The sequence below is a fragment of the Ursus maritimus genome, unplaced genomic scaffold, assembly GCF_017311325.1.
Source record: "Ursus maritimus isolate PB19 unplaced genomic scaffold, ASM1731132v1 scaffold_8, whole genome shotgun sequence".
Classification (NCBI taxonomy): domain Eukaryota; kingdom Metazoa; phylum Chordata; class Mammalia; order Carnivora; family Ursidae; genus Ursus; species Ursus maritimus.
The window spans coordinates 24,398,477-24,419,718 of NW_024426996.1; the positions used below are offsets into that span (position 1 = coordinate 24,398,477).

At 47.0% G+C, this 21,242-nt stretch overlaps 1 protein-coding gene across 1 annotated transcript in view; it reads right to left on the reverse strand.

The window, feature by feature from the left end:
• Window positions 1-21,242, reverse strand: part of PARM1 (prostate androgen-regulated mucin-like protein 1) — a 103,890-nt gene that overhangs the window by 18,364 nt on the left and 64,284 nt on the right. Inside the window, exon 2 of the mRNA XM_040625116.1 lies at window positions 18,242-18,958. Within this exon, the coding sequence (XP_040481050.1) occupies window positions 18,242-18,958 (717 nt within the window). The remainder of the gene's footprint in view (window positions 1-18,241; window positions 18,959-21,242) is intronic.

The window sequence follows — 21,242 nt, forward strand, 5'->3', positions numbered from 1 at the left end:
GGGCAGCCTCCATGACCAGAGCTGGGATTAGCAGGTGCTTTTTCCCCTGATGGGCTCCTGAGGGCAGCTGAGCAAAGGGGCCCTTCTGAAGGTTGGTACTGCTCAATATGAGGCCAAAAGGTGAGTGGTAGGATAGGCTGTACTGAAATATTCAGGACATCTTCTTAACTATTCTGCCAGCCGCCGGCTCTTCTCACGGGCTGCCAGCCAAGGGAGCCAGGCTCCCTTGGAAGTCAATCTCTATAAGGTCCTGAGCCTAGGAGGTCTCGTGGGCTGAGCCTGCTCAGATCCCCAGAGCAGCTGCTACCTTCAGCAGCAGCCAGGACCCTCATCCTGGGAAGTTCCACACCTCAGGGTATCACGGTTCGAGCATCTGAGGGGGTTGCTGAGCCCACATTAGCACAATTTTTATGGTAACTGAAAAGGCTTGATTTCCTCCTTGTGAAAACAAATGTCATTTCCCCTTCTAGGTCTGTTTAAACTAAACTGGAATTCCCCTTCTCCTCCTACTTAACTCTTTTTTCAAGGAGGGGCAGGGAGACAGAGAATGAGGAAGGTGTGGCTGGGGCAAGGAAGGCTCTGCCCTGTGTGGAAGGTATGGACACTCGGTGGGCAGGGGCTGAGAGCGGGGGATGGAAAGGCGGCTGGCATTTCAGGTCCTCGTCAGTGGGATTTGCCCGTTACAGACTGGGTGTGACTCACGCTGAAAAGCCCTGGAGCCAGAAGGAATTAGAGAGAATTGGAGGAAACTTATCTGTATATTTTATAAGATGAGATGCAAGAATATTCCACTGTGCTAGCACATTCCACTGTGCCAACATGTTCTGCCTGACCAGAGGGCTGCTGAAGATCCATGCAAAGCCTCCTGGGACACTGGGCCTCTCTGGAGGCTGGAAATTCTCAGGGGGCCACTTCACCACCTTCCCAACAATGGATAAAGAGCAACCACAGTTATCTCTACCTGTGGGTACTTTGGGCTAGTACTGTGCCAAGAGCCTTACGGGGATCTTGTCACTTAACTCTCTTTATGAGATGAGTGGACATAGTCCCACTTTATGGATGAAAAATTTAAGGCTCAGAGAAATAAAGAACTTGATTCAGGATTCACAGTCTGATAAATGGTTAAGCTAACATTCGAACCCAGGACTATTTCCCTCCAGGCTTTGCATTTGTAATCACTATCATACGCCTTACTTCTACTGGCCCTTCTTAGCTTGGCCAACTCTTCTTCTTTCTTTGTGACCTCACCAAATCCCAACCCTTCTGATCAGCTTTCCTGACACCCCCATGCAAATGACCTGTGTTATTGTGGGTTCTCAGCTCTCTGACTCTGCTGCTTTCAAATGCTCTCTGTTGTGTTATGAGCTACCCCAGGCAGGTTCTAACCATATTCATCCTGCATCTCTGCTCCTACTTCCCACACTCTCAACCCCAGGTGCAGTCTCTAGCCCATCGTGGGTACTTGACTCATTTATTTAATGTCGAATGAATAAATGTAATATTGGCAAAAAAAAAAAAAAAAGGAGAATTGGCAGTTTTTGAACCCAGTCGCTGTGCTGAGAAGGTTCCCAAGCAGCAGATTTCCCATCTGTCCGTCCTGGAATCCCCTGCTCCAGGTCTTCCCCGGGCATCTACTCCTATGACTTTACAGCTGGGGTCCAACCCCTGCAGCACGGGCTTGTGAGTTCCCATGGATGATGGAACTGGAGGAAAGTTATTTTGGGAATAACTGCCCGAATAGAGTCAGATAACATCCTTGAAGTAGCCACAGCTGACTCCCAGAAGGCCATGTTCCCGGTCAGACCTGGCACCCCAGGAGGCAGGCAGCTGCTCTGGAGGTCATCGCTTGCCCTTCTTTGAGTCTGTTCTGTGCCCTGTGCTGGCCTGGAATGAACTATGGCATCCTGTTAAGGGGTCTCTCTCCCCACACCTGCCTCTCACACAACAGACATGTCTTGTTCTTTTCTTTCCTCTTCCTGGTCCAGAGAGTAGGTAAGAAATGGGAGAAGAGGAGCAGGTGACCACTTCAGAGTGTGTGGCTGCTCCTTCAGTCAAGGTCACGGAGAGGGAAGGAACATCTGTCTCAAGGGAATTCTTCCTCTCTAATAGTGTGTGTTTGCACATGTGCTGGAGGAGGGGCGGTGGGGGGGGTGGCGGCGGGGGGTGAGACCTCCTCCCCAGCCAGAATCCATCTATAACACTAGGAAGAGCCCCTCCCAGCCCTACAGTCACAGTCCCGCATCACATCTCTGTCCCCCAAACAACAACAATGTTAATAATAGTATTAACAACGACCACAAAAATTGCAACCCACAATTTCTCGTCACTTATTCTGGGCCTGGGACTGTTTGTTCTATGAGCTTCACTTATTCGAATTCATGTTCTTCTCAAGAGTACTTGTAAGGTAGGGACTCTCATCTCCATTTTATAGCTGAAGAAACCAAGGCACAGAGAAACGAAGGGCCAGGAGGCACAGAGTTGATCACTGGAATTGCTGGGACCCTGGCACAGGTTCCCAGGCCCATGCCGGGCCTCCCTAGGCTCTTCTGCCGCCCTGGGCTGGAGTGGTGAGTTTGAGTCCGCCCAGGGATGAACTCTGCGGCTCTGGGCACCTCTCCTATCTGCCTTCCGTTGGCTGTCCAGGAGGCACGACCTAACTCGGGGCTGTGTGGTGGTTTGGGTCTTGTAGGTCCTGGTGAAAGTTGGTTAAAACTCTATGAATTCAGAGTAATCGTTAGAAGCAGACAGCAGTCACAGAACAGTGACCTAATCAGGCCCATGACATTGGTTTCTAGCCTGTGTTGTGGTCCAAAAGAACCGCTGAGAGCATTGCCCATTGCTGTTCATTGCAGCATATGAAGTGACCCAGGGTAGACGCTAACTGCAGTTTGCTTTGAGGCATGTGTGTATCTGTCTGTGTGTGTAGGATGTGGTATGGGGGAGAGAAAGTGAAAAAGGAAATCTTAGTATTTGGGAGATTCCCCACCTAGGTGGATCCTAAGTTTACCATTACTTAAGTTCCCTTGGACTTCTGGCCTTGAATTCTGCTTGGATCTCACTCCTGTTTTCCCTCCCATTCTTCCCCACAACGAGGGAGGCTGAGCTTATCTCCCTCTGATCCCAAATTCCTCCCATGAGCTTCTCCTGAGTAAGCTGCATGGGTTCCTCTGAGCTAGGGCAGTGCAGGGCTTGGAGAAGCAACAGGCAGGGCTCCCAGGTTTCACTACCCAGTTGCAGAGACTGGTGTCAGGCTCCAGAACCATCCAACGGAGTGTAGGATTGGATGGACTGATAGGTAGGTAGTAAATGTGGGAGGTGGATGGTACCAAACTCTGTATTTCTGCCTCTAACTTGGGGGTGTCTATAAAAGTTGGAATCTTGGGGATGAGGCTGTTCTTTGAAGGATGGGCAGGACTTGAACAGAGAACGATGAAGATTGGAGGCTGGAGCCAGCTAGATGGAGAACAGATACCTAACATTTCCAGGACTGAATGTTCAGCGCTAAGCCTGGAGATGGAAGCACACTCAACTGGTGTCCTTATCTAAAAAATGGGACAACCCTTATCCTCTTCACTTCACAGGAATATTGGGAGGATCAAATGAGATGGAGTGCTTTGTAAATTAGCACAAACTGAGGGGACTGTTGAGATCTTTGCATAGCCCCGCCCCATCACTTTAGGATTCAGAGACCTCAATACTGAGGGATTCACTGAGCAATTTACCCAAGGTCACCCAATTTACAGAGCTGACAAAAACCAAGGTCACAGTCTCCATAAAAGGATGTAAAGGAAATTAGTAGGGACCATGAAATGGTTGGGTATTCGGGCCCAAATCATGGGAGTATTCTCAAAGCCAGACATGGTGTTTGGGGATACCATGAGAGTGTGGGGAATGGGGACCGTGGAGGTGTTTCGGGCAGAGGGGTGATTTGCAAGAACCTTGTCAACTCCAATCTTCCTTTGGAACTCATCTGCAATGCTGTTGATCTTGAGCCCTCTTTTTCTAGATTTACTTAGCATGGCACAATGTATAAACATTCTAGTACATAGCTAACTCTGACACATGTAGCTGTGGGTAGTTATGCACGTACATACAAGATAAAGACAATATATGCTATGATACTAATAGTCTTACGTGAGCCCTCTCATGACTTTATGTCTGCTTTCTCTCGATTGAAAGTCCCTTAAATCCTGGGATACCAAATATACCTCTTCATTTCTCTAGGCCCAAAGTAAGAAATTCATAAAATATATGATTTCTTCCAAAAGTATAGCTATTTTAAAAATTGGACTTTATTAGTAGTTATGATGCAAATATGGAGCTCCTTTATAAGGCATACAGCTTGCATGCAAATATGCCACAGAAATGTTTTTAATTAGCAAAACCTAAATTTGCCTCAGTAAGTTAGTCGTTCTCCCCACTGTCCCATATCTCCAGATCTTTAAAGCATTAAATTATTGCTTACTCATCCCTTTGCACAGAGTGGCAGAGGCAAACTTTATCAAATTTAGTCAAATATTACCACAACTGGCACCTTTTATTTCATGTTTATTTGCTTATTTAGATGCCCATTTCATGGCAGAATTGGTTAGTGGGCAGACTGGGGATCCAAACTTTGGGGCAGGATCCCCAATACCTATCCCTTTTGTCTCGTAATCAGAAGACCTGGTTTGGGGACTGGCTTCACTTTTAGCTAAGCATTTGACCTACTTAGGCAGCATACAGTTAAAGATGTATACTGAAAATATTAATCTCTTTGAAGATATGTCCTCGAAACATGAATATTAACTAATATTAATATTAATCAAACAAATGCTCGTTTCCTCTTCCTGTGCGGGCACGGGAGCTATACTTTAGGGATATAGGGTGCCTGGGTTTGCAGTGAACACAACCCAGGGCACACAAATGGACACCGTCCCTGGTTATCATGGTCTTAAGGTTTCTTCATTTCACTTACAATTACAGTCTCTCCCAACACTAATGAAGCCTCTTTCCCACCTGGAATTTGTTCGAACTACGTGTTCAGGTCCCCCGATCCCAGCTCTCCTTTGACACTTGTAATGTGAACTAGACTGGGTTTCTAGGAACTGCGCTCCCCATCCTCTTCACCCACAGCATTTCGAGGATCACACGGCAGCCTCCTGTCAATGTCAGGGAGCATTCCTCTCACTCAGCACTCCTCAGACCAAAGGAGCCCTTGGGGAATGAGAATTTCTCCTGAAACGTGGGTGAGCCTCCATCTGAATGCTATTCACAGAGTCTCCTTAAAGACTGCCCTGAGTTCGTTCTTGGCTCAACAACTGCTCTCAGGGGACATGTGGAGTATTGTGCCAAGAACAGTAGTAAAATCATAAAGGAAAGTAACCCTGGTTATTGAAGTCAGAGCAGCCATCATTTCCTCGAGCTACCCTGTGCCAGGCACAGATGGGTCTTATCTCCATTTGGGCATTTAGGAAATAAAGGCTCCAAGAAGTTACCAAAAATTCAAGTTGTTACTCAAGTAACTTAGCAACTCAAGTTACCAGCTCAACTGGTTAGTGGGCAAAAACGGGATTCAACTTTTAAGGCTGGATCCCCCAAACCCATGCTTTTCTACTTCATTTGATCAGAAGACCTGGCATAAAGACTGGCCTTATAAAGACACAAGCTGAATGGTCTTTTTTTTTTTTTTTTTTAAAGATTTTATTTAATTATTTGAGAGAGAGAGAGTGGGTAGAGAGGAAGGAAAAGGGACAAGCAGACTCTGTGCTGAGCACAGAGCCCGAAGTGGGGCTCGATCTCACCACTCTGAGATCATGACCTGAGCTGAAACCAAGAGTCAGAGGCTCAACCAGCTGAGCCACCCAGGCGCCCTCACAAGCTGAACAGTCTTGGGCAAGTCGCTTTACCCACCCCCCTTCATAGCCTCAGTTGTGTCTCTATCTCTACTTGTAAAATGAGGATTCATTCAATCATTCACACAGCTGATGTTTATTGTTTACGAGATGCCAAACTTTGATGAAACACCCTCTTCCTCTCAGAGCATCTTTCCAAATTAAATAGTGTATTTAAAATGCTCTGTCCATCAGGAAGTGCAATAGAAGGGTCTCAAGATTCTGGGCATCTCTTATCCATAAAAGTCTAAAGCCAGTAAGAAAGCTTGATGTGAGAAGATGTGAGCCAACCTGGGTATCTTAGAAATGACTGCAGATCTCAAATTCAGGTTTTGTTTCCAGTGAGATTGTGACCAATGGGATAATGTCATTTTCTGCTGAAAGGAAGTTCTAAGAAGGTTCACTGAATCTAACCTCTTCATTTTACAGATGATTAAATGGAAGGTTATAGAAATTAAGAGATTTGGTTGAGATCAGACTCCATCAACTGCAGAGCTGGGACTAGATTTGATTTCTGGTTTGCATTCTTTTAAATTCTCTATTTCTTGGACTCATCCCAAGTGAAGCTGGTAGCTGAGACAATAAACAAGGATAAGATCCTGGCCTCTACTTCACGGCAATGTTTCCAAAATTCAAACATCTCCATACCACTCTCGTGGTTTTTTTCTGCCATCTCCACCCCACCTACACTGTCATTTTCTTAATACATGTCTTTAAATCAAGTCATTATTTTTCTTTAGATATTTACTACATATAGCCTAAACAATAATAGCTTTGGAGTCATGAATTCAATGTGCTATTTTATTCTTTTTTCAAATTCACATGAAAACAAAAACAGGTTTTATTAAGATAAAAAATGTTCAGCACCTTGCATACTACCCATGTAGGGACCATACTTTGGGAACACTGCTCCCAGGAACACCAGTTTCTCAAAGGGGTCGGGGGAATGAGATGCTAGGCTGGGGGATACATCAGCTGTCCTTAGACCCCTGGAAGAGGCCAAAAAGAATGGAAGGCAGAAAGTTGGGGTCAGCAGATGCTGTGTCGACTCCTGCCACTGCTCTAGGGAATGTGGCAGTTTCATGAGTACTGCTGCTTGGTGGAGGCAAAAGTTGATGGAAATGTGACATAGGAGGGACAACTGTCCTGCCTCAGCCCCTCCCAGGAGCAGTGCAGACATGGAGGAAGACTGCATTTCTGGGTCCATGATGCTAACTAAGCCCTGATGTCTGTCCCCTGCCATGCCCCATGTCAGTTCTGCCCTTCTCCACTCTCTCCTATGGCACAGATTTGCAGTTCCTGGCATCATAGCCTATTGTCACTATTTTTAAATTACTTTATACAATGAATATAATTCAGCCTGGGCTGAGTTAGAACTTCTAATGAGCTAAGAGTACCACAACTTGCCATGGGTGGGAATTTCAGCTCAGATCCCTGGGGGATAGGGAAGGGGGCACGGGGTTGGGGTGATTTCTGGAGGAAAAAAACAAAAACAAAAACAGAGACTCCCCTCTATTGTTTGCCCTGGATGACAAAGAATTCTCTTTTTCCTTTTCTGAAAATTCTGATCTGTAAGTGTGAGCGGGTCAGCTGTGTCATGTTAGCTCATCTAATTCCTTGACTGGGGGACAAAGATATTTTTATTCAGGAGTCAATCAGAAAAGGGAAAAGAAATCCCTAAATCAGTCTGCTACCTGAGCATCCTTAATGCAATTAGCATTGAAATGACCCAAAACAATGTCCTGGGGTTCTTTCCTTTGGGTTGGGATGACTAGCTTCAGGGCAGGGGAGAGGAGGAGGAATGTGTAGGCTGGGAAGTCAGCCTTCTGTAGCCTCTGACTTTCAACCTGAAGGACCAGGTTGGGAATCTCAACTGGGAAGTCATCCCTTTGTGAACGACTCAGAAGGAAAAAATAATGGATTGTAGGAAGCACGCCACTGTCTTGTTTAAGGGCTGTCATTTATCTCTGTGGACACCGAAGGGGAGGTATTTTGTTGTTCTTTCTTTAGTATTTCAATGATGAAAATGAGGCATGACCATGGATAAAACAATCCCGAGGGTAAAATAAACCAGAAAAGGAGGCATATGCCCTTTTTGAGCCTCAGCCAGTGTGCAGGTAAAAGCTCTGATTCCTTCGGGGTTCACCAGCCTTAGCAAGTGAGACCTTCCACAGTGCTATTTCCTTGGTTCAGGGGACAGGAGCAAGAAGGAAGGAAAGGAAACTCTCAGAGCCCGAAAGAGAGTCCCAACCCTGTGTGCCAAGCAGTGTGCAAATCTGTGATTTTTATCATGGGATATGGGTGGGGAACAGAGGCCACCTGTCCCAACACCTTGGCCAACGGCAGTGACAGTAGTGTAATTACTGCAGCCCAAGGGTTCAGGGATCCCTGCAGAAGCCTTGCCTCCAGGTCCTGAGTCACCAAGGCCAGGTAGAAACCTGCTTCGGGATACTGTATTTTACCAAGTTTTAATTTCTCCCAGATGCAGGCCCCTAAGGTTAAAAACTTTAGAAAGAAAATAATTTCCAAACTTTGAGGCCAGTTAAGAGACAAATGCAACCCCTAGCTCCTACTTTTCTCTCCTCCGCTGCTGGTGGGCCCTTGGCGAAGTCCTGGCTCAGCTTTTGCATCCTACCCCCCAGCCCGGCTCCCCACAAGATTTCTTTTCTCCCTGCTAGGAATCTCTAGTCGTGTGTACTCTTTACCCCTTTCCTCTGCATTTTCCAAGTTCCATGAAAGCATTACTATTTCAAATGTGAACGTAGTTGTTTTTCCCTTTCACATTCTTGATTGTCCTTTTCTGTATTGGGTTATAGATAGGTACTTAAATGGATCCTTATTACCTAAGATGGACAGTAATAATCCTTTTGGGAGTCTTCAAGTGTTTTACAAGCATTCTGATTTTTCAAGTTAAGAATATCAAAGTCTAGAAGAGTCAAACCCTTGTTGGTACCACACGAAGAGCTGGCTGCCCCCTGTAATAATAATAATCCGCTAACCTGTACTTCCTGTGAACTCCGCAAGAGACACTTCATATGCTTCTTTCAGTTAATAAGCGGCCTATACGCCACGTACAGCAATGCTACAGCCCTCATTCTAGACGTGAGGAAAACGTGACACCCAGCGATGAACAAACTTGCTCACATCTCCCATCCAGCACGTGGTGCCAGTGAGATCTGAACCAGGCAGCCTGATGCCAAAGTTTGTGGTATTAGTAATATTCTTATCCTTCCAGAGCCTGGCTTTAAAATGACCCCACAATTTCTCCAAACAGAAATATGGCAAAGTATTTTTGATGGCCTGCTTCCATGGACTGACTGAGATTTTATGATCTTAACCTGAATTCATCTTCATTTTAAAATTTATTTTATTTTTCTTAAAGATTTTATTTATTTATTTATTTGAGAGAGAGAGAGAGAGCAAGCAAGGAGAAGAGGCAGAGGGAGAGAATCTCAAGCAGACCCCGTGCTGAGTTTGGAGCTGGATGGGGGGCTTGATCTCATGACTCTTAAGATCTCAACCCGCGCCAAAACCAAGAGTCCCACACTTAACCAACTGAGCCACCCAGGTGCCCCTCCCCTTCATTTTTGAAACTATGGTTCCTACCTGAAGGCCATGAGTCTGATGATAAAAGCAAGGCACTGTTAAATGAAATGCTGTCTCTTATTGGCCACTATTTTTCTTTCATAAGACCAGAGACACAAGGCATGCTGAGGGCAGTATTAATTAAGTATCCATCATGTGTTCTTCTGGTGCAATGCTCCCCCGTCAATACTCTGGGGTGGGATATTTAGATTCTTATCTGATAAAGATGACGGATTGGTGCTGATCCATTTTCACTTTCCTGTTATTATTTGATAATGAAAAGACATGATCTTTTGAGTGAGAAGATTATGGTAAAGGGTCTGGATATAGAATCGAGTCTATTCCAGTCAGTTTCTCCAGTGAGACAGCAAGCCGTAGATTCATTAATGATATCAGCTATGCTTATAAGCGAACTCCCACTCTCTCAGTGAAGCATTTCCATAATCACTTTAGTCATATATGACTGGTGAAAGTATTTGAAACAGAAAATAAGAAAGTGTTCCACCGAGACAGAAACTATCCAAATGTGATGAAAGGTGATACTGAGACAATTAAAATATGGGAGGGAGTTGAACTGCTACGAGGTAACAACAGAAATGGTAACTAGCTACTAGGTAACAACATAAATCATAACTAGCTGGTTTTATTACCTTGACATATATTTTTCAAAGGATATTTTGGAAATATTTCATCATCAGATTTCAGGTTAAGATTTAGGTAGTAAAAGTAAACCAAAGGAGAGAAAAAGTAGTAGAGACAAGAATTTAGAATAATTTTTACCTAAAATAAAATCTGATCATTGAAGCTCCTTATGGGAATTTACTCAGGATTCACAAGCTTTGAGGTTTAGCCTAAGTTTCAAAAAGTGGGCACAAAATTTTTTTTAAAATGTGAGTGAGGGTTTATAGCAATCCATAATCTCATCAGTTTTGAAGTCCATGGGAACCAAAGGCAGGAGGGAGTCAGCAGGGTAGGAAGAGAGGTGTGGTGGGAAGGGGGCTGGGCTGAAACCCACTGTGGCAGCAGAGAACCCTTTAGACGGTCTTTAATGATGGCAGTGTGTTGGGGGGGTGGTAATCTGTGTGCACAGGTATTATGAACTGAATGTCTGCACCCAATCCCCAACTAACATGTTGGATCCTACCCCTAATATGATAGTATTAGGTGGGGCTTTGGTGAGGTGACAGGCTGTGAGGGTGGAGCCCTCATGAATGGGATTAGTGCCCTTATAAAAGAGACCCCAGAGCATTCCTGTGCCCCCTTCTGCCATGTGAGGACATGGTAAGAAGGTGGCCGTGTGTGAACGAAGAAGCAGGGGGCCTCACCAAGCACTAAATCTGCAGGTGCCTTCATCTTGTGCTTTCTAGCCTCCAGAACTCTGAAAACTACATTGTAGTTCAGGCCACCCGGCCCATGGGATTTTGGTCCTCGTAGCTCAGAGAGATTAAGACAATAGGTCAAAGTGTTTTTCTTCATTCTCAATCCAAAGGTCAGAGTTTATGAGGCTAAGAAAATACGTGGATTTATTGTCTAAAGTTTGACATTTAGTCGTTAAACCAGACTGTTAGGTGCTAGGATATACGAGACACAGACAAGGCCCCACCCTCGTGTACCTGGAAACACAGGGTAACAGTGCACAAAGAGCCACAGGAGTAAATGTGAAGAAGAGATACAACTGAACTGTGACCGTTTGTAACCAGAAGACCAGAGCGGGACTGGGGGCCAGGAGATGCTTCCTGAACAGGTGATCTTTGAGTTGGAAGGAGTTGGAATTAACTGTTGAAGGGATGTGTTTTGGGTTTCCAGGAGAAGCATTCTAATGAGGAAAGGCCCTGTGTCAAGAGGGAGATCACCATGTTCATGGAACGGAGGGACCCCAGTGTGGGAGGTACAGAGAGTGAAGGGTGGGGGGTGGGATGAGGCAGGATGGCAGGCACAGCCCGGCCCTGCATGGCTCTTTGGGCTTGTGGGTTTCATCCCCAGGGTTGTGGGAGGCCCCACAGGGGCTGGGATGCAGGTGGTAGCTGGGTGATGTGTGACCTGAGCAGATCTGTGTCTAATCATCCCTCTGGCTGCCATGTGGAGAATGGACAGGATGAGGAGACTGGGGCAGGTGAGCATGTGAAGGGACCATCACAGTGGGATTATGGGAGCCTGGACATGAGAGGGAGAATGAAGAGAAGTGGATGAATTTGGGAGCTACCAAGACTTCGAAATCAACAGTGTTTGGTGATGGAGAGGGCGTAGGGAGTAAAGAAGGAGTGACATGAAAAGATGGCAGCACCATTTAGTATAAGAGGCCAAGCCTGGGCACGCACAACAGTAGGATGTCTGTACCACTGAGCCTAGGAGGGATAGAATGCCGTTCAGGATTCTCACTTCCTGACACATTCTGGGCATTCCAAAAGAATCTGGTCAGTAAATGTTTAACATTCTTTTAGATGATCTTCCCACTTATGTGTTTTTAATAAATCATATATATTTTTAACATATTTAACATATTTTAATACATCATTTAAATATGATGGTCATTAACTTACCACAATATACATTTTTTTTATTCCTAAAATTTTTCCATGTGTACTTTAAAAAATAGACTTCCACCTTTTTTAGGACTTCATTCTTTTTCAAATCTATGGCTTGTCCTAAGTTAATCATGGAATAAGGAAATGTCACGTGGAGCTAAAAGTCCCTTGCAGGTATGGATGCAGGGCTGTCTAGATGGCTGTGCCTGACAAATGCCCTTTATGGAAGGGTATTTATTAGCACAGTTCACCCCGAATAAAGACTGGGGTTCAGACTAGCAATTGAAAGTTCAAAGACCTTCATCAGTTTTCACAATTACATGGCCTTCGCTTTGTAATGGGAAGTATAAGCTGGCACAGTAAGGCCAGTGGACAGTTGGCTTTTACAGACAAAAGAGAATATCCACTCTGCAATAAGCAAAGTGACTATAATTTTAAGGTTTGCATTTGCAAGAATTGAAGATATCTCTAGTATAACTCGTGCAATGCCAGTCAATCCATCAAGCAGCTGCTGCACACTGAATTGCACACGGCACCCTTCAATTTGGGTCATGGGTCAAAACATATCGTAGTCATAGTGTCCACCCTTGAAGAGCCGATTTAATAACACAAGAGGACCCAAACTTAACAAATCATGTCTCTCTTCCTTAAAAGCAAAACAAAAACTGAAAAACTAAAACTAAAACTCGTTTCTTCTGCATGGCCGCTTTCAGATGGCTGTGACTACCACCTGCTTTCCTTCCCGACAGGCAGCCCCGCCCCCTAGATTCGGCTGGCCACACGCAGCCTTTGACAACATCCCACGTGGCTTATTTCCACAGTAGTGATGGAGGCCATCGGTCCTCCCCCAGCTTTTCACTTCTGTCACTTCAGGTAGGATCACTGTAGCACAACGAACGCTTGACTTAAGGTCAGTCAGGAGAACGGAACTGGAATCCTGGTCTGGTCACTCAAGTGAGAATTTGAGTAAGTTACTGAATCTCTTTGGTAGAACAGATACCATCGAGATCACCTAACTGGAATGTTCTGAAGATCACCCAGTGGCTTACCTCTGTCCATTGCTAGCTTGACTCTTAGAACATGTATATTCTCAGTAAGTCTCTATGAATACGGATCTCATTTCTTCAGCAGAGGATAATTGCGATACACAATTTCCTGGTATGATAAGCCAAAAGGACCTGAAAGACTGCCTTTCTTGTATTCGGTTTATATCTAAGAGCCCTTAAAGTCAGAGTAATGAAGCGACATGGTCTATCAGTGGCAATGGCAAACTGGAAACCAGGTAGAAACTGATCTATGTGTTTCCGGTACTGAACGCCCTGCAACTTACCGTACCTATTGCTGCCACAGGACTATCCTTAAAATATAATTCTCAGCACTTCCTTCCCCCGATCCAAAGCTGTCGATGACCATCAGTGGTCTGGCAAGTAAAGTAAATCCCCTCATCCTGCTACTCAGGTTCCTCTAACACTTGTCCTGAGACCTTGCTTCCTGCTTCTGCAAGTCCCCCCTCCATGCAGTCTGGGACCCACCAAACTATGCTACTTGCCATGCTGTGCACACGCTACACTGTAAGCTCCATGAGGACAGTGATGTCTTATTCATGGCCAAATCCCCAGTATCTAGCCAGATGCCTGCCTCATAGTCAAAGCTCCGTAAGAGTTTGTTGAAGATGGTGGGCATTCTTCATTATGATAAATATGACAACAACAAAAATAATAGTAACAAAAGCAAAATGGCAATAATCATGATGATGATAAATCATAGTGAAATAACAATCATAGACATTGACTGAGCCATTGGTCTACAGCCACTAACCTGTAAGTTTCTTAGTTAAACCTTACAATAATCTCATCATGGGGATACTATCCTTATCTCATCTTACCGATGAGATGACAAATGCTCACAGAGGTTAAACAACTTCTCTGGTATTGGTTGACTGACTCTTTCATTCACATATTGAACATGTGTCAGGCTCTGTTCTAGGGACTGGGGATGTAACCTACATCTTCTTTGTGAACCAATTCCTTGCTTTCATGGAGCTGACAGTCTAATGGTGGAAAACAGACACCCACTCGCTAAATAAATGAGATAAAGTCAGAAAGTGGTAAGTAATCAAAAGGAAAATAAGTCAGGGTAACGGGATTAACAGTGATGGGGTGACTATTTCACACAGGGGTAAGGGGAAAGGCTCACTGAGGGCATGGCAGCCAAACAAAATCTGGACGGGTAAAAAAGAGTGAGACATTAAAGACCTAGAGGGAAAATATTTCAGGCAGAGGGAACAGCAAGTACAAAGGACTGAGGCGAGAGTGTCTTCAGTATGTTCTGGAAGCAGTAAGGCTGCCGGTGTGTTTGCAGGTGAAAGCAGAAGAAGAGAAGACAGCAGAGACACTGCACGGGTTAGATCGTGGGAGCACTGCAGGTGTGACACGGACTTGGCTTTGGCTGTACTTCAGAGGGGAAGCAACAGAAGGGTCAGAGCCAAGGAGTGATAGGGTCTGTCCTAGGTTTTAAAAGGATCTCTCTGGCAAGGGAGAGCTAGTAGGGATCCATTATAGGAATATTAAAGCCATACCGGTGAGAGAAGCGAGGGAGCTGAGAGGAGCCTGGGCTCTGATGGGCTGCAAGAGGAGTCTGTGAGGAAAGGAGGAGTCCAGGACTAGCCCAGGGTTTCTGGAGGGTGAGGGAGTTGCAGACGGAGGGCTGAGGAAATCAGGAACTCACCGTGTACATATGCAGTGTGAGACGCCCATGAGCCACGCATGTGGAGATATGAGTTAGTTGACAACTGGATATACATGTCTTTAGTTCACTGACACAAAACAGGGATAGAAATTTGTCTGAGTTATCAGCATACGGATGGCATGTCAAGTCCTGCAACAGGATGAGATCATCTCAGGACTGAGTGTGGAGAGGTCAGGACAGAGGAGGACAGTCCCTGGGGTGCTCCGGTGTAGGAGATGAGGGGCGAAGTCAGGCAGCAGAGACTGCGAAGGAGTGCTCAGCCAGGCAGGTGAAGACCTGAGAGATGTGTCCTGGAGGTCAGGGGGAGACAGGGATTCAAAGCCCAGGGCAGTGACCGTCCCTGGCCAATGCTGCTGATAGGTCGGGTCAAGCCGGGCCTCACTTTAACCCCTAGACTTGGCAGATGTGGAGGGCGCTGGACTCCTCCGCAAGAGCAGTTCTGGTAACTGCCATGCTGGGCGGATTCTCAACCACCAGTTCCCAGCATTTGCACACGAGTGCCTGAACCTTCCTGGCCCTGTCTCTCTTTAGGTCCAAATTCCCTTCCTCTCCTCGGACTCAGCTCACGGGCTCCCTCCATCATGGAGGGAACCTTCCCTCAGCCCCTACTCACATGTCGCTGCCATGGCATTTACCTTGTTTTAGAATTATTCACTGGTGACCACATTCAGATATGTGTCGAGTGGACGAGTCCTTGGATGAATAAAAATATGCCACGTGAACTTCATACACAATAAGACGAAACGCTAAAAGCAGTGCGGTACAATTACTGCCATTATGAAGGCAGCTCAAGGAGCTCCAAACGAGAACACCCCCAAGTATTAATCTGCCAGCACAGTCTCTGGGTGCCGCGGGCCTGCGGGGCTGGGGAAAGAGCAGCGCAGCGATCCCCGCCTGCTGAAAGGCTTGATTGTGGTTTTCAGGGTCTGGGCTCCGGGCCCAGCTCTGCCACTGGGCCGTGTGACCTTGGGCGAGGCACTCCAAACTTCTGGGACATAATTTCTTCACCTTTGAAATGAAGAGATTGTATCCCATCTGCTCAAAGATCCTTCTACCCACTTCCGTTCCTTCTCAGATGAGAAACTAATGTGGTCATCGTAGTGGCATGAAGACTTATTTGTGCCATTTCTCTCTACTGAAGCTATGAAATCTCAAAGACGGGTCTTGTCCTTTGCCTCAAGCACAGTATACTGGGAGACACACAGAAAATATCTCTTGATTTACTAGATCACAAGGATAAATCCTTTTTGGTCTATGAAATGTACCCTGGCCCGCTCTCTCTCCACCCTGCCCCCCATGTGTCTTCTCAAGTCAGTCCCTCAGTCCTTCCTTAATTCGCCCTGGGGTTGCTCCTGGGTGCAGTATTCCCTAGAACTATAAAGGCTCATGATCCAGGTCTGTCACTAATTTTGTGCCTCTTGACCCTGCTGGCTTAGAGTTGAGGAAGTCACAGGTTGTACAACACAAGCCAGAATGCTGGGTCTGGACCATCTTAGCTAATCCAGTCCATGGAACGAGGGTGCTCGCGGAAAGTAGTAGGTTGTGTCAGATTACGGAGATTTCTTGCATGCCAAGCTCAGAGTCTGAGCACAGAAATATGGATCTACCATGCCTGGGGTGTTCTGGAGGGGACAGGAAGTGGAGAAAGGGAGACCAGCTAGAAGACTGAAGAAGCAGTGTCACAGGGGGTGGCAGGGAGGGCCCGAACTGGGACAGAGAGAAGAGATCAGGAGCCCTGCGAGCCTGTACTTTGCTGGCCCCTTTGCTAGAGTCCGTACGATGCTGAGTCAAGTCAGCACGCACTCCATTCAGGGACTGGGTCCATGCTAAGATGGTCCCTGCATGCTGGAAGCACGGTGAGCGTCAGGCAGCAAGTGGGGGCGTGGGCCTGGTGTGGAGACAAAGTGCACATCTAAATGCTGTGTGATGAGTGCCAGCCGGAGGGGGGGTGGGGGCTGCACAGAGAATCAACATTTGAACTTGGCCGTGCCCTCTCCAGCCTTCTCCGCTTCGCTCCCTGATGAGCCCTCCGGGAGGCTGACCTGGATGGAGGACGTGGTGGCTTCCCTGTTCTTCGCTTCTGGCTGCATCTCAGGGGGAAGGGAGACAGGGAGGGTGGAAGATTAATTTCCTTCGCTCCCAGGAGATGAACCTTGAGTCAGTGGTGTCTCTCAACCAAGAGTCACTGCTTCTATCAAGGTGGTCTGTTCTACAAGACTCTTTCCAGGCTCTGGTGACTGTTCCCTCCTCCTAGGCCTGGTTCATAACGGCTCTGCTATTACGCTCCCCTGTAGTTCTCCCAGATCCCAGCCAAGACCTTTGTGATTAATTCCTTTGTCCCAGTGTGATTGTATCTCTCTCTCTCGTGGGGACTCTCGCGGATATACTGGGCCTCTGAAATAAGAACACACAATTCTTTGGGACTTCATCTCCTAGTAAACTGTGAGCTCTTCCCTGAGGAATCATGTCTTGTTTATCTTAGCCCTGTCTCCCCACTTCTACTGTTCATGGGAGTTTCTGTTCTTAGGGGTTGCTTATTGACTGTTTGTTAAAAGATGTTCATTTCTCGTCAGCACAGCCATGCCTTTGACCCCAGCTGGTCGTGTGGCTGTGTTCTGAACATTCCCCAGGGAAGGGGCCGCAGCTCTGTTTGCCCCTTCACCTTCTGGCTGTTCTCACCTCACTGTTTCTCACTCGGGAGACCAGACGCTCCCACTAAAGCCTTTTCCTGCCCAGTACCCTAAAGTTTACCATCTTTACGTCAATGCCAGATGCATGTGACCTCAGAAGAGACCCCTAAATCTCTCTTCACCGTAATTTCCAAGATTGCAAAATCGAGATAAGAATAATACTGACTTCAGAGGACTGCTGGGGGAATAAAAACGAATGTGATGTCCTGTAAAATTTATCATCTTTCCCAAGTAATATATCCGTGACTATAAAGAATAAGCAAGTTCCCTCCCGCTCCCCCCATCCTACTTGGCCTGACTGGTTTCCATGAGGTAAGCACTTCGTTAATACACCACGCAAAATACCAAGAGCTGACATTTCCCGAGTGCTGACTGCGCGCTGGGAACTGTGCTGAGCACTTCATAGGTCATCTCATTTAATCCCCACAAGAATCCCGTCCAACAGAACCTATTTTGTCCCCATTTTACGGATGAGGAAAAATAACGGTACAAAAAGATGAAGTCACTTGCCCAAGGGCAGAAGCCAGAACTAAAACCCAGGAAGCTTGGCCAAGAGCTGCGCAGTTACCCCCTCTGTTCATACTGTCTCCCCCGTTGACGTTCTCTGTGACATATGTGAAGGCAAATCGTAAGGCCCGGCGGCCATTAGTGAGATAGCATGTGGAAGCTAATCAAGTGACTAAAAGCCAGTTTGTCCTTTTGTGGAAGTTCTGTGACCTGAGCGCAGGCTCTGCACCCCGAAATTCAAACTGAAATCAGTAGTGTGGCGTTAATGGCACTGCACTCTTACCATCTCCGCCTTCTGGGGCCCGAGACTCACCTGAGCTTAGCGCGTGCTCCACTTCCTGCATGATCACCCCGGGGGAGGCAGTGGTCTCGATGTCGATCATCACGCAGGTCACCTTGGCTGGCGCCGTTGCTTGGGGCGTTGTCTCTGTGGCCACCGGCTCGGCTGTGGCATGGGAAGTGGGCGTGTGGGCAGAGCCGTGCTCTTCTGTTGGGGACTCTGGGGTGGTTGGGGCTCCCGTGGGCTTGGTGCTGGTCTCAGCAGAGCTGTGACTGGTGCTGGCGGAGGAGGCGGAAGAAACCTCCGGGGGTGAGGTTGGTAGGGGTGGGGGTGATGAGGCTGGAGCCTGAGGGGAGCTGAGGGTGGGAGACTCGGCGGGGGCCTCAGAGGGGGGCTGGGACCCTGTCGGTGGCCCGCCTGCCTCCTCGGGAGTGCTTGCGCTGTGTTCTGACGGGGTGGCTGTTAAGGGCACGCCACCGCTGGTGGGTGAGGGCTCTGTGCCCGTGCCTTCCCAGTGAGACGCTGGGCTGCTCGTCTCCTCTTCTCTGGGCTCTGTGGAAATGTTCCTGGGGCCTGGAGGTGCTGGGGCCGAGGCCGTAACTGGGAAGACCGAGTTGCTGGGCGTGCCACTGGTCGGGGAGGCAGGAGGGCTTTGTGGAGAGCTCGTCCAGACGGCCGTGGAAGGGAGAGCGTTTGCCGGAAGAGAACCAGGCCGGGGGGCTGCCGTAGGCAGGCTCTGTACCCTCAGTCCTGCGGAAGAGCCAGCACAAACGTGGTTAGTGGATGGACGCCTCGCAGGCGGGGCTGCTTCACAGCATTTGCGCACGTCTTCCTCATTTTGCATTGTGCCCTACCAACTGGGAAGGTGACTTGTGAATATTTTCTTTTTTTTAAAGATTTTATTTATTTATTCGACAGAGATAGAGACAGCCGGCGAGAGAGGGAACACAGCAGGGGGAGTGGGAGAGGAAGAAGCAGGCTCACAGTGGAAGAGCCCGATGTGGGGCTCGATCCCATAACGCCGGGATCACACCCTGAGCTGAAGGCAGACGCTTAACCGCTGTGCCACCCAGGCGCCCCCTGTGAATATTTTCTGCCCACTAACTGCTCCCTCCTCTCTTTGTGACTATCCGTGGGAACCAGCCTGAAGGCCCAGGAAGAACAATGAGTGGGTCAGTCAACACACGTCTGGCCAATCCATGGAACGAACTAATCTTGTCTCCTGCTTGCTTACAACTGTGCCCTTAAAAAGTGAGACTCCCTGGGGAACTGACCTTTCCTGGGAATTGTCTGGATTGCTATGGGGCCTGCACCCCAATACCTGCGGGGATGCCCAGGGCGTGTGCTGAGGGTGGGGAAGCCGTGGTTGGTGAGTGCGGAGCTGATGGATTGGCTGTTCCCTGCCCCAGAGGTTGTGAGCTCTGCTTTCGCATTCATGCACAGTGATACCAGGTCTATAGGCTTGCTGGTGCGATGAGTCAAGATGTGAACACATTCCCTGTGAAGGGAGAAAGGCAGAAGTCCCAGAATAAAAGCTGAGAGGAGGAATCTGAGGTTTGGAAATGTTATCTGGGACTGGAACCGAGTTCTTTCAAATTCTAGCTTGGGGTCTGTACAGTCATATCATTTTGCAAAATGTTCTCCTTCACATTTTAGAACATTTAGAATTAGTTTCCTTTCTTCCTTCCTTCCTCCCTCCATTTACACATTCCATTTAATTAACTAATTAATTCTTTCATTCATTCAGGTACTTAATAAATGGCTTCTATGTGTATCACTCAGCTAGTCCTGGATTTTGATTTCACTTTTTATGTAAACCATCGTTTGATGGAGTCCTCATGCCCCTCACCATCCCCCAGCTAGCTTTTCCCCTAGTCATTTCCATTCAGTGGTTGGCACCCCCTTTCACTGAGTTGCTCAGTTAAAAACGGAGACATCACCCTTAATGCACCTCTTTCCCTCACACCCCATATCAAATCCATTGGCGAATCAGGATGACTCTACCTTGAAAATATATCCCAACCCAACCACTTTTCCCCACCTCCCCCATCATCTTGACACCACCTGAGCCACCAGTCACTTGCCAAGACAACTGCCATCATCTCTTCATTGGTCTTCTGCCTCCCAGATTTTCTCCCTTTCAGTTATTTTTCACATAGCAGCCGGTATGAGCTTTTAAAGTGGTAAATCAGAGCATGTTCTTTAACTAGTCAAAACCCTCCAAAGCCATTCTGTTGCACTTAGAACAAAATTCCAAACTAATCCCCTATATCACCCCATGCTGTCTTCAGCATTCAGGTTGGTCTCTGCTCAAATGCCACCTCCTCCTCAGAGGAGCCTTCCCAGATGAGCCTAACTGAAATCATTCCTACTCCAGCTCCTTGCTTATTTTTTAAAAAATTAACTTTTTAATTGTTAAAATACATATAACATTTACCATTTTAACCATTTTTAAAAAGATTTATTTATTGGAGAGAGAGGGAGGGAGTGTGGGGTGTGGGGGAAGGGGCAGAGGGAGAGAGAGAGAGAGAGAGAATCTCAAGTAGACTCCATGCTGAGCATGGAGCCTGATGCTGGGCTCGATCGGAGCTCGATCTCACAACCCTGAAATCATGACCTGAGCTGAAACCAAGAGTTGGAGGCTTAATTGACTGTGCTACCCAGGCGCCCCATTTTAATCATTTCTAAGCGTATAGCTCAGTGGCATTAAGTACCTTCACATTACTGTTCAACCATCACCACTAACCCATCTCCGGAACTTTCTCATCTTCCCAAACTGAAACTCTGTACCATTAAATAACAGTATCCCTTTTTCCCTCTCCCCAGCCCTGGAAACCACTATTCTACTTTCTGTCTCTATGAATTTGACTCCTCTAGGTAATGCATGTAAGTAAAGTCACATTATATTGTCCTTTTGTGACTGGCTTATTTCACTTAGCATAATGTCTTCAAGGTTCATCCATATTGTAACATGTGTCAGAATTTCCTTCCTTTTTAAGGCTGAATAATGTTCTGTTGTATATATAGACCACAT